The sequence below is a fragment of the Haliotis asinina genome, chromosome 7, assembly GCF_037392515.1.
Source record: "Haliotis asinina isolate JCU_RB_2024 chromosome 7, JCU_Hal_asi_v2, whole genome shotgun sequence".
In the NCBI taxonomy this organism is placed as follows: domain Eukaryota; kingdom Metazoa; phylum Mollusca; class Gastropoda; order Lepetellida; family Haliotidae; genus Haliotis; species Haliotis asinina.
Genome location: NC_090286.1, coordinates 52,135,862 through 52,146,834, shown reverse-complemented (window position 1 = coordinate 52,146,834; position 10,973 = coordinate 52,135,862). Strand labels below are relative to the sequence as shown.

Below are 10,973 nucleotides of genomic sequence, written 5' to 3'. Positions count from 1 at the left end.
TTGTAACTCACAGAAAAGCAAGCAATAAGTCCGTGTGAACAACGAATTGGTCACTAGCACAAGATATGAAAAATGCAGCAAAACTAAATTTTGCACAGTAACATAAAAACACAAAATAACTGATGAATTGTCTCATAATTTTTTTGGCCACCGAGTAAAAAGTTGTTTAAGAAACTATCACTATTTTGTAGTCACCCTTCGTTACTTTCTACAAGTGGGGACCACTTGCTGGAAGAGTAGCCAGATAATCGATAAGCGTACTTACTGTAAGCTTAGGTTTCAATTCCACACGTGCAACACGCACAGCTGACCGTTCTACCAACCAGTGGTCTCCTCCATACAAAATAGCGAAAAGTGACAGCAGCATGCTTGAGTTTTTTTGTTTTTTTTTGGGGGGGGGGTATATTTTTTGTTTGATTGATTGTTTGTGTTTGGGTTTTTATGTTAAGACTGATATTACAGCAGTTAGAATATGGTACAACACTAGAGATGCACGTTGCATGATGGTGTTCTACAACATGTTTACAGTCTGGCAGAAAATGTTTCAGAACGGTGTTTGGAAACTTAACTTTAAAACTATAAGTGCTATCTGTTTCCAATTTGGTGTGAGGCTTTATAATTCTTCTACCATTGTGGATTTTAATGTGTCTGTGTCACAGAGTAACATCTGCATTAATAAAAATTTATTAATGAACAGGTTCCAAGGTGAGTTGTTGTTTATGGTTTACAATAGAAGAAACTAAGTGTCAATTTTAGACACAAGTAAGACAACATCAGCGGAACTAACAGTCTATCTGATTGTAGTTTTGTCTGTCAAGCAGGGGTATATTGCGCGAAAGTATTCCAAACCGTTTAAAATTCTAAATCCTAATGCCACAAACCTCATGCTTGTAAACGTTTTAACAAGAGCACCCATCACTGTAAGACTTTTCATAAAATCATTCCGACTTGAATATATATATATATATATACAAACTCTCATCTACGTTACTGTACAACCTAGCTGTCATTGCTATTTTTAGATTCAAGGGTTGCTAGCATTACCGAGAAGGAGTTTGTTTCTGAGAATTACATGCCCCAATTATTCAAAATGTTTCGCTATCATAGCTTTAATCTGTGTTGTATGTAAGGTACATAGTTGTACTAAATGTACTAGTTTCACTTTCCATATATAGATGAATCACAGTCACAATAGTCACATTTTGTAATGAATTTGTGTTTTGATTCCTTGAATGATAACAGCAGGCCGCTACCAACATACTCAAAGTCAGGATATTAAGTATTCTTTAAGCATCAAAGTATATCAAAGGGATTGAGTACACCTAAAACGAAGACTCAGTCGGAGACGCGACAGTTGTTTCTTGTACATGTGTGGACAGTGTATTAAAGCCAGATATGTAATTCATGGGCAGTCGTGTATTATATGTGTAGTTGGAACTGTTTTGTCCGAGTAATTCATGGCCAGTGCGACGTACGTTATGCCTGAGTTCTCATTATTCCACGCTGTGACCGGTAACACAGATTTCTAGCGGTATTTATGATATATGATTTCAAGTAATTTGAGTTTATGTCATTCAGCCTGTCTGAAGGAAATTGCTTATTCAGTACAGGGCAGCAGTTTTTGTATATTCTGTCCTTCAGCTCTTAACTATAATACATGCTCGCGTTTATTGATTCAACTGAATTTGCATTGATGTGCAACAATAAAGTGTTTTGCTCCGTGAAAAAATGATAACTTAAACTGTGCAGTATGTCTGAACATGTTACATTGGTTGGTTGGTTGTTGAACGCAGCACTCAGAAATATTACAACTTATGGCGACGCTCTGTAAATGATGATTAGAAATCGTTTGTCGCCTTTTACGACAAGCATGCGTTGCTGAAAACCAATTCTTACCCGGATATTCATGATCACTGGTTGAGCATGTTAAATATAGAAGATTAAAAATATAAATCCATACCTGGGGAAAGATAATTATCGATGAATGAACTATCCATTATAAAGAAACAAAAAGATGTATGTAAATATCTCTTTGGAAAACAATATCATGTGCGGATTTGAAATAGTGTGAGAAATATTGAAACTGTTACTGAATTCCGGTAATGTAGATACTCACTATGTGTTAGATTTAACCGAACGAATATCCCTTCAAGAATTAAAGGTTTGCCTGTGTGACGTCTTTTTTTCAAAACATGATTATCAAGTACAAAAATATTTCTATGACTATATTCCTTTCAAATCAGTGTTGAAAAAATATGTTAATAAATGTTGAACAAAGGCATAACAATACTGATCCAACGGAACATTATCACGCAGATTGACTGTCAAACAGAGACAAGAAGACAATTTAATTTTCTTACCAATATTTGTCAGAGTGATCGCAAGGGGCGGTTAGGTGGCCAAATTCAGTTATGAAAAGTTTCAACAGCGCTCGTTTCAAACATCGGTTATTGGAATCTTAGGCCTACGTATTAATAATGATAACAATTTTCATAAATTTGCACAGACTCAAGGTAGTCAGTTCTTACCAATAGATCGTTTCATCAATTTTAGTATTATTCATATTCACGTTTATTATACCCGTTTCAGAAAAAACACGTTCAGTCAATATATATTAGCGGACAGATTCGTTTTATTACATAATGAATTGTCAGTTGTTGTATGTCATTAATTGGTTAGTTAGAAGGAACATGCCATCAAAGTTCAGATGATGTTAGTATACTGCTGCACGTAGTTTAGAGTAACAAGAAGTTATCCCTGACTTTCTCATACAACATATCAAAATAACAAAATGAGAATTATTTAAAGGGACAATTTAACAGCCGTCGCTATTTTCAATTTTGCGTCGACTGTGAGCTGCATTTATATGTAGTCTCCATATTGGAAACCAATGTAAAAGAGTGAGAGAGAGTGAAGGATACCTGTTCATAGAAGGTTAATTGAATCATAAATTCATAATTTTATTATGCTACTCGTTGACAGATGCTCCGTCAGTTGATATTTAGCAGTCGGATTCTTACACTCTCTCAAACACGCCCGCATACGCACACTAAACTACGAGTGATATCATATCAATGGAGAAGCCTAAGTATATCATCAGCATATCATCATCATATCATCATATCATCATCATCATCATCATTATCATTATCATTATCATTTTTACAGATTAAGATAGAAATGCAGCAGAGAGGGTTTGGGTGATCCTGGCACAGTCAGGCTGGTCAAGCTCATCATCAGCTCAGGGCCCTCGCCCCCTCTACACGCAGCCCAGACAGCGAATGGGACTTCTCCCAGGAAACACTGCCTAGTCGAACCCACCAAGAACTTTGCGGAGAATATGGAGGCTCCCCAACACTGCAGCCTTCTGCATTACCCAGATTGTCAGAAGGGCTGTGCTCCCGGTGGAGAACCCGGGCACTCTTCTGATCTGTGCCAAGAGATCAGGGGGTACCAAACCAAGGGCACCGAAAACAATGGGGAGCCTGACGACAGTGTACTTGGGATGTAAACGAGACATTTCAAAGGCGAGGTCAGCATATTTATCATGCTTTTCCTGAATCTTGCCAATCACATTGCTGTCAAAAGGGACAGAAAATTCTATGATATAAATAATTTCATTGACTTTATCAAAAAGGACAAGATCAGGTTTGTTGGCTGGAATTCGTCTCAGACTGTATATTGGCCTATTCCAGAGAAGTTTGTAGCTGGCATTTTCCAGGACGCCCTGGACATGCTCAGGGTCATACCATGGATGGACCTCGGAGTCAAAGCCACAGGCATGGCGGAAACGATAATAAAAGCAGCGAGCCATGCCATCATGTCTTTTAAGATATGCTGTTTGTGCCAAGGAAGGGCATCCACTGACAAGGTGTTGGACAGTCTCTGTAAATTGATTGCAAAGCCTACATTTCATACTGATATTTTCTTTAAGAATAACATTCTGGCGATTGCGAGTGGGAAGTGACTGGTCCTGAGCAGCAAAAAGGAAGCCCTCAGTTTCACATTTGAGACCAGCCGACTTCATCCAGGCGAAGGAGTCGGTTGGATTGCTGTTCTGTTCCACACACTGCATGTAAACACGATGCAGTGGCTTCTCAGACAGCTTCTCCACAAAGGACCGACTCTGGGCAGACTTGGTAGAGGACTTCACCTGGTTTACTCCCATCGCTGTACCGTCCAGCAGTACATCACCGTGAGTAAAATCAACTTCAAATTTCAGATTGTGTCCAACAACCTTGGCACGCTTGAAATAGCTGTGGAATTCCTTGCTTTCATCGTGAGTCTTGACATGCATCACCAGAGGATCATCCGATAAATAGATATGTGCAAAAGTGCACAATAGAATTCTATCATGAAGAGCTTCCACATTAATCAAACCCCGACCTCCAGAATTGATTGGCATGTATAAACGATTAAGAGAGGAACGAGGGTGGTGTGCTCTGTTATCAGACATGATCCTCCTGGTCAGGCGGTCAAGACTCTGGATGTCTTGTTTTGTCCAATCAACTACTCCAAAGGAATAGGAGAGGACTGGCACAGCAAAGGTATTGGTGGCTTTGATCTTGTTTCGAGCATTTAGCTCGGAGCTCCAGATTTTCTTTAAACGAGATTTATACTCGGCCCGAAGTTTATCTTGAATCTGGGCATTCTGGAGCTTGTCTCGAACTTGCATTCCAAGATAGGTGTAGGCCTGATCTTCCACGAGATACTCAATAACTCCTCCCCCTTGTAACTTGACCGATCCATCATTAGTTACCTTGCCACGTTTCAAATGAAGAGTATTACATTTTTCGAGCCCAAAAGTCATGCCAATATCATTAGAGAAGGACTCGACAAGAAGAACCTGTTCTTTCAAATTGGTATCTCCTTTGGCAAGGAGCTCGATGTCATCCATGTAGAGGAGATGGGTAAGAGGTGTTGGGGATCTGTGCTGAGGAGGTCCGGGATGGTAACCTTCCTTCCTATTGAGCAGGAAACTCAAAGGATTCAGAGACAGACAAAAAAGCAAAGGACTGAAGGAGTCCCCCTGGAAAATTCATTATCATTATCATTATCATTATCATCATCATCATCATCATCATCATATCATCATCAACGAACAAGACTGATTTAGTTATCCTTCTATGTCAGGAACCGTGACAGAAATTCCTGTCCAAATAAGACAGATGGCTCGTATCCATTGTTTATTAATCATTAGGGAAAATGCAATAGGAGTGTAGAAATGGAAGAATGCACGTCCCCAGGATTATTGAGTCCATTGTATAGTTTCTTACTGATCGTAAACAGGTTGCCACAGTAGCATTAAATCAGTCTAAAGGTAGTTCAGAATTAACGTTCAATTTCAGTCACTGGAATACAAAACACAATGTGATAGTTATCTGTGGAAATAGAGAGATGTCGGGTACCGAACAGTTAAGGTCAAATGCCCCATGTTTCTCATTACAAGCAGTAACTGATACACACAACAAAACCTTAAGTGTGAATAGTATTGATGCAAGATATTTGACGTCTGCAACTCATGTCGGGCAATGTCTCAGACTGACGTCGGGCTATTCCGAGCTGTCATTTTGGGCTGCCTTCGTGTTGAGGAAGTATTTAAAAAGTTTAACTAATTGTTTGGAATAGGCAATATTTGGGCTTATGGTAAACCTGTAACATCCAAGCATATTCATTTTTGGAGCACTTGACTTCTTTGATCGGCATTGTAGAAGTTGGGTAGATAAAGGATGAAGACGTTTTTATGGATGTAAAAATTCTTTATTTCGTATTAGCGACGTTTCGACATACATTCTAATGTCGTCGTCAAGGAAGTTATCACAAGGTTGACATCACTTGCTTGACAACGACATTAGACTCTACAAAATAGGGTTGTATTTCCATAAAATAGTCTTGGTATAACTTTTGGAAGCTTTATGAAATTCAAACGAAATTATATACACGGCCAAAAACGCATTGACCGTAGCCAGGGTTTTATTGCGTAAAAATTTCGCCATTGAGAGAACACACACTGCAGTAACCACCGGGTATGTAGAACCTTTTTCCATCGACGAAGACCAGACGTATTATCAATGACATGTACAAGTTGAACCGTCTCATCATTCATTATCTTTTGAAGAGTAATGTACATATTATAATATATAATTTATATAATAGTAATATGTGTAAACCAGAAGTACGCTACCGAAAAAACGACAACATAAATGCCTCAGACTTCACACACATGAAAATCGTGGTGTCCTGTGGGGACTTGCAGTCAGCCGTGCGCACGATCGACCCACACCCAGCTGTCTGCAGGACACCCCCGCCCCTCATTTTATAGCCCGATTCATGGATGTGTTTGAACATCATGGGTTTTTTGTCATGAACGTGAATACGGTACACGCGCGGTTTAACAACCCGATTCACAGTGTGGTGTGCGACGACTGGATGTCGCTTGACGTTGACAGACACTAGGCGAGATGAACTGAGTAAATATGTGTTTACGTTTCACGTGTACTACCATATCAGACGTATTCTCCAAGAAATAAGCGCACCAATACCACAGGATAAGGCAGAATGCATTGAACAATCCGTACGATAGACGGGCATACGAACGAGTTTGTAATGTGTTCGGTGTTGATCCTAATACGGACTGGCGTTTGCCGGGGCCAAATCATGGATTAGGAATTCATATCGTTCACACTCAGTCTCTGGCGGAAGCCAGCTATGACGTGGTCAAAAAAGGGGTTACAAGTCGTATCACTACTTTAAAACAAACGAGTGATTTGACCGGTTACCGTTACTTGGCGTTTGACGACAGCAAGGATGACCATGTTTGGAGGTTTAAACAGGGGCCAGGTGATGATTGGAAGAAATTTATGCTGGATACATCAAAAGGATACACTTGCGCCTGTGTTATTCATTTGAACGATTCCATTAGAACGTACGTGTGGGCTATACGGGGGGCTCAATCGCAGACGTGCTCCGACATCATAGGTAAGGGAACCGCTTACGACGCGCAGAAACAATTCATGGCTAATATTGAAGATGCTATTGCATCACCGGTAGATCTACCTAGTGCTATAAAACGATACCAGAACACCTTACAATGTGCCAGGTCAAAGGTTGACTACGTGTTCTGTGTGGGATTGTACATGGCTCCGAGCGACATGAGTCTGAGAATAAATACAATAACGGGCTACAACAAAGAAATTATCATCGCTACAGCAGATAAAAAATTAGGTGTTAATGCTGATATAAAAATCTGCCACGTGGGGGTTTCCCCCACACCCCTCATTGTTTCACCACCACCAGAGCCAAGAGGTAAACCAACACATGGGGTACGGGGGTATCCCCCTTTGTGCAGGCATCAAATCAACAGCATATCGATTATAAAACAGCGCTGGCTGTCGGAGGTGTCGCGGTCGGCTTGTGTCTTATAATTATGGATTTAAATTCCATAGTGTGGGCGTCCTGCAGACAGCCGACTGCAAGTCACCCCCACCTTATTTAGTTAAAAATTCCCTAACCGTTTTGTATACCAGACCAGCCACGGCGACGATGAATGCCCACAGATTTTGACCGAACCACGCGGCAGTTTTACCTAGAGTAACCATGATACGATACTACCTAAGATACCGGTGTGGTGCCACCACTGGGGTGTGTGGTGGAGCCCCCCCCCCCCCCCCCCCGATGAATGCCCACAGATTTTGACCGAACCACGCGGCAGTTTTACCTAGAGTAACCATGATACGATACTACCTAAGATACCGGTGTGGTGCCACCACTGGGGTGTGTGGTGGAGCCCCCCCCCCCCCCCCGATGAATGCCCACAGATTTTGACCGAACCACGCGGCAGTTTTACCTAGAGTAACCATGATACGATACTACCTAAGATACCGGTGTGATGCCACCACTGGGGTGTGTGGTGGAGCCCCCCCCCCCCCCCCCCCCCCCCCCCCCCTCAGCGATACGACCAGAATTGATATGATGAAACCTATGGCCAAACGGAAATTATGTCAACAATCTTTCATTATCCTTACCATATTCATGTATGTGTCTGCAGTTAAGAAATGTCTGTACACGGGAACTATCTATGTCGCAAATCCTTTGTGATACGATAACCAATGTGCGTTGCGTCATTGTCATGCGCTCAAACTAACCGCCGCTTTTTAACCAGTAGTGACAAAAGGCAGTAGTAGACTCCACCATGTGATCAGGCAATTTAAACTGGCTGGTTACAATAAACACACTAAAGATGTAAGCGCTCTAAATAACTGTAGCTATTTCGACAGTGGATGACATTACCAAAACTTGTGTAATAGTAATAGTCACAATCTGCAATCTACATGTCTCCTAGAGTAGTACCGAAGCTAGTAAAGGTAAGGCAGTTTATTTTCTATAAACACCAAACATGGAGGACATTGTCAATGTTAGCTTTTCTTTTCTTTATCGGACAAAATGTATATTTCAGAGACAGCCATTTGTATTCAAAACGTATATTTCTCACCCAAGAAAAGTTAAAATGTATAGTAAATGAAATTATAGCGTTGTTTCAGGCGGTTATCAACAACAAATCCAACGCTAGCATGTGCACACTTGCTCTACAACATTTAAAGCAATGGATATACTAGCAGGTCAAGGTTACACAGAGGGAAAGATACGGGGATACTTAGTAAGTGGACTTTCACATTCTATGGCAGTTACTGCTGTAGATACAAAATATTGGAAACATTTTCTTTAAAACATTTCTGGTAAAATCCATTTTTTAAACTTTTATATTTTCCACCCGTACACTAATATTTTAAAACACATTTAGATCAAGATGTTAATTACAGATATACCATTCCATAACATACATTTACTAAAAGAGAGTAACGACACGGTGTCGACAAAGTAACATGAAACGTAAGTTATACAGGGGTACATGGCATTGCATCAAGTTTGAATAGGTACACAGAGAACAAAGTAAACATGTGTGGTGCCACTACTGGGGGGGGGGGGGGGGGGGGGGGTTGGCGGAGCCCCCACTTAGCGATACGACCAGAGATCGAAGCTGTTCACGATTCGAGGAAGCAGATTCCAATCGCGTGCATCTCTCGTCTTCTAAATTGCTTAGTTGTTCCATGTTAAGATGCTTCATATCATCGTCTTCCGTTTCGCCGAGTTTGTTTTTTTTCACGAGCGATGTGCTCGTTGAGTTCGTTCAGTTTTCCCATGTTGTTCACCAGTTCACCGCGTACACGTTTCACGGCTTCATCTAGACCGTACAGTTCCCTCACTGGAAATTTAAGCCTAGGCAATGGTTTATCCCAGTATTTACTCAACAGTCTCTCATTGGTGTGTGGGGGATTCCCCCGCATCCTCATACTGCAGGTCATGGCTGGCTGTAACAAGTTCGGATCTGGTAGTTTGCAGATCTTGAACGACCTTCGTGGGAATTTTTGGTTTTGCACCACCATAATTATGCATGTTTAGCTTTTCACGGATAAAGTCAGTACCATAATGACTGGCTAGAGTTGACAAGGCAAGTGTTTTTTCAGTGCGACTGTGGAATAGGTCAACACTAAGACGTTATCCCTAAGACGTAGAGTGCCACTATCATCTATGGTAAAGTTCGAATAGTCTCGGTACATAGGATCAATGTAGTTTTTATCATTTTTTAATTCTTCATAATAATCGTCTACTGCTGTTTCAAACATTGAGGCTCTTGCTTGTGAACCAATAAACGAAGTATCTTCATCATAAACATCAGGGGTGTGGGCCCCAAAATCATCCATCTCAAAATCGCCCACATTTTGAATGATATTATATGATCATAATGATATGTAATGTCACACGATAGAAAGCTAAATCCTTTTCGCAGATTAAGAGAACCGCTAGGAGTCAAACGACGTCATAGTACCAGGGACGGCATGGTTGGTGTTTAACATCAAGTTGACTTCGGGCAATGATAAACGGGAGCTCATGAATAATGTGGGTCAAAAAGACCACCATAAAAATTAGCGGCAACCAGGTGCTTAGCATAGACAACAGCGATATATATTGCTGTTACACAGACATGTGGGAAAATGAGGGAGAACGAGAAAACAGTGTATACCAGGGACTCGGCAGAAGAAAATTGAATTGGTTACGTATCGGGTACACTTTCACACCAGAAGAGACATCCGAACTATCACATAGCGAAAAAGCAATCGCCGAAGCGAACGGGAACACGTTTTGTATCCCTCTTGACTCGGAGTTGTTAACCTCTCATGCACCGTTTTACCAAGCCGCATTGGGTGACAGGCTGGAATACGAACTCTCGTTCAAAGATGGTGACGAGGGTAGTTATGAGATCGAAAACATCTCCTTGGAGTTCGACATGGTGACTAGTCCGGATCTTGCCAGGCAGATTCGAAATTCCTACTCTGGAAAAATGAGAACACACCAGGGGTGGCAAGAAATACAGAAACCACCAATAATGAAATGCAATATATAATGCAATATAACGAAACTCAATAGTCGACAACGTGGTCAGTGAATTGGATCTATACTCCGTGATTATCGGTGATTACTTAACCAGAAAGTACATGTTGTGGTTGGATATGAGATTGACTGATGATAACAGTCTACACGGTAGTGGGCGTTGCATTGAAAATGGAAGCGAGATGATAACCATTCAAATAACGAAGAAGGCTCAAAGAGCTGGGTAACTGAAATTGTATTTATATGTAATTATGGATGCGCAACTTAATATAGACAATGGGAGATACGTGCAAGCCATCTACTAGTGGGGGGACGCCCGCCGGCTTATTAATTTTTAGTAATGTTTTAGTAATTACCTAGTTATAGATTAGCAATGACGTGCGGTCCCATTGTTTTTGAAGTTTTAGTCGTGTGTAATCTAACCTTTATCTCTATGTGTTTAGCGTATGTTGCATATTATTTTTAAAAAATAAAAACTAGAGTATTATATTATAAAATGGAGGCAGATGAATTACTAGAGCAGT

General features: G+C 40.8%; 1 protein-coding gene across 7 annotated transcripts in view; it reads left to right on the top strand.

The window, feature by feature from the left end:
• LOC137290244 (uncharacterized) overlaps positions 1–10,973 on the top strand; it is an 84,504-nt gene that overhangs the window by 58,502 nt on the left and 15,029 nt on the right. For 2 of the 7 annotated variants that reach the window (XM_067821002.1, XM_067821001.1), the window contains exon 1: positions 8,297–8,363. The exons of the other annotated variants lie outside the window; for them this stretch is intronic. In XM_067821002.1, the coding sequence (XP_067677103.1) occupies positions 8,331–8,363 (33 nt within the window). In that variant the 5' untranslated portion in view covers positions 8,297–8,330. Of the gene's footprint in view, positions 1–8,296; positions 8,364–10,973 lie in introns of those variants that run through there. 7 annotated transcript variants of the gene reach the window in all.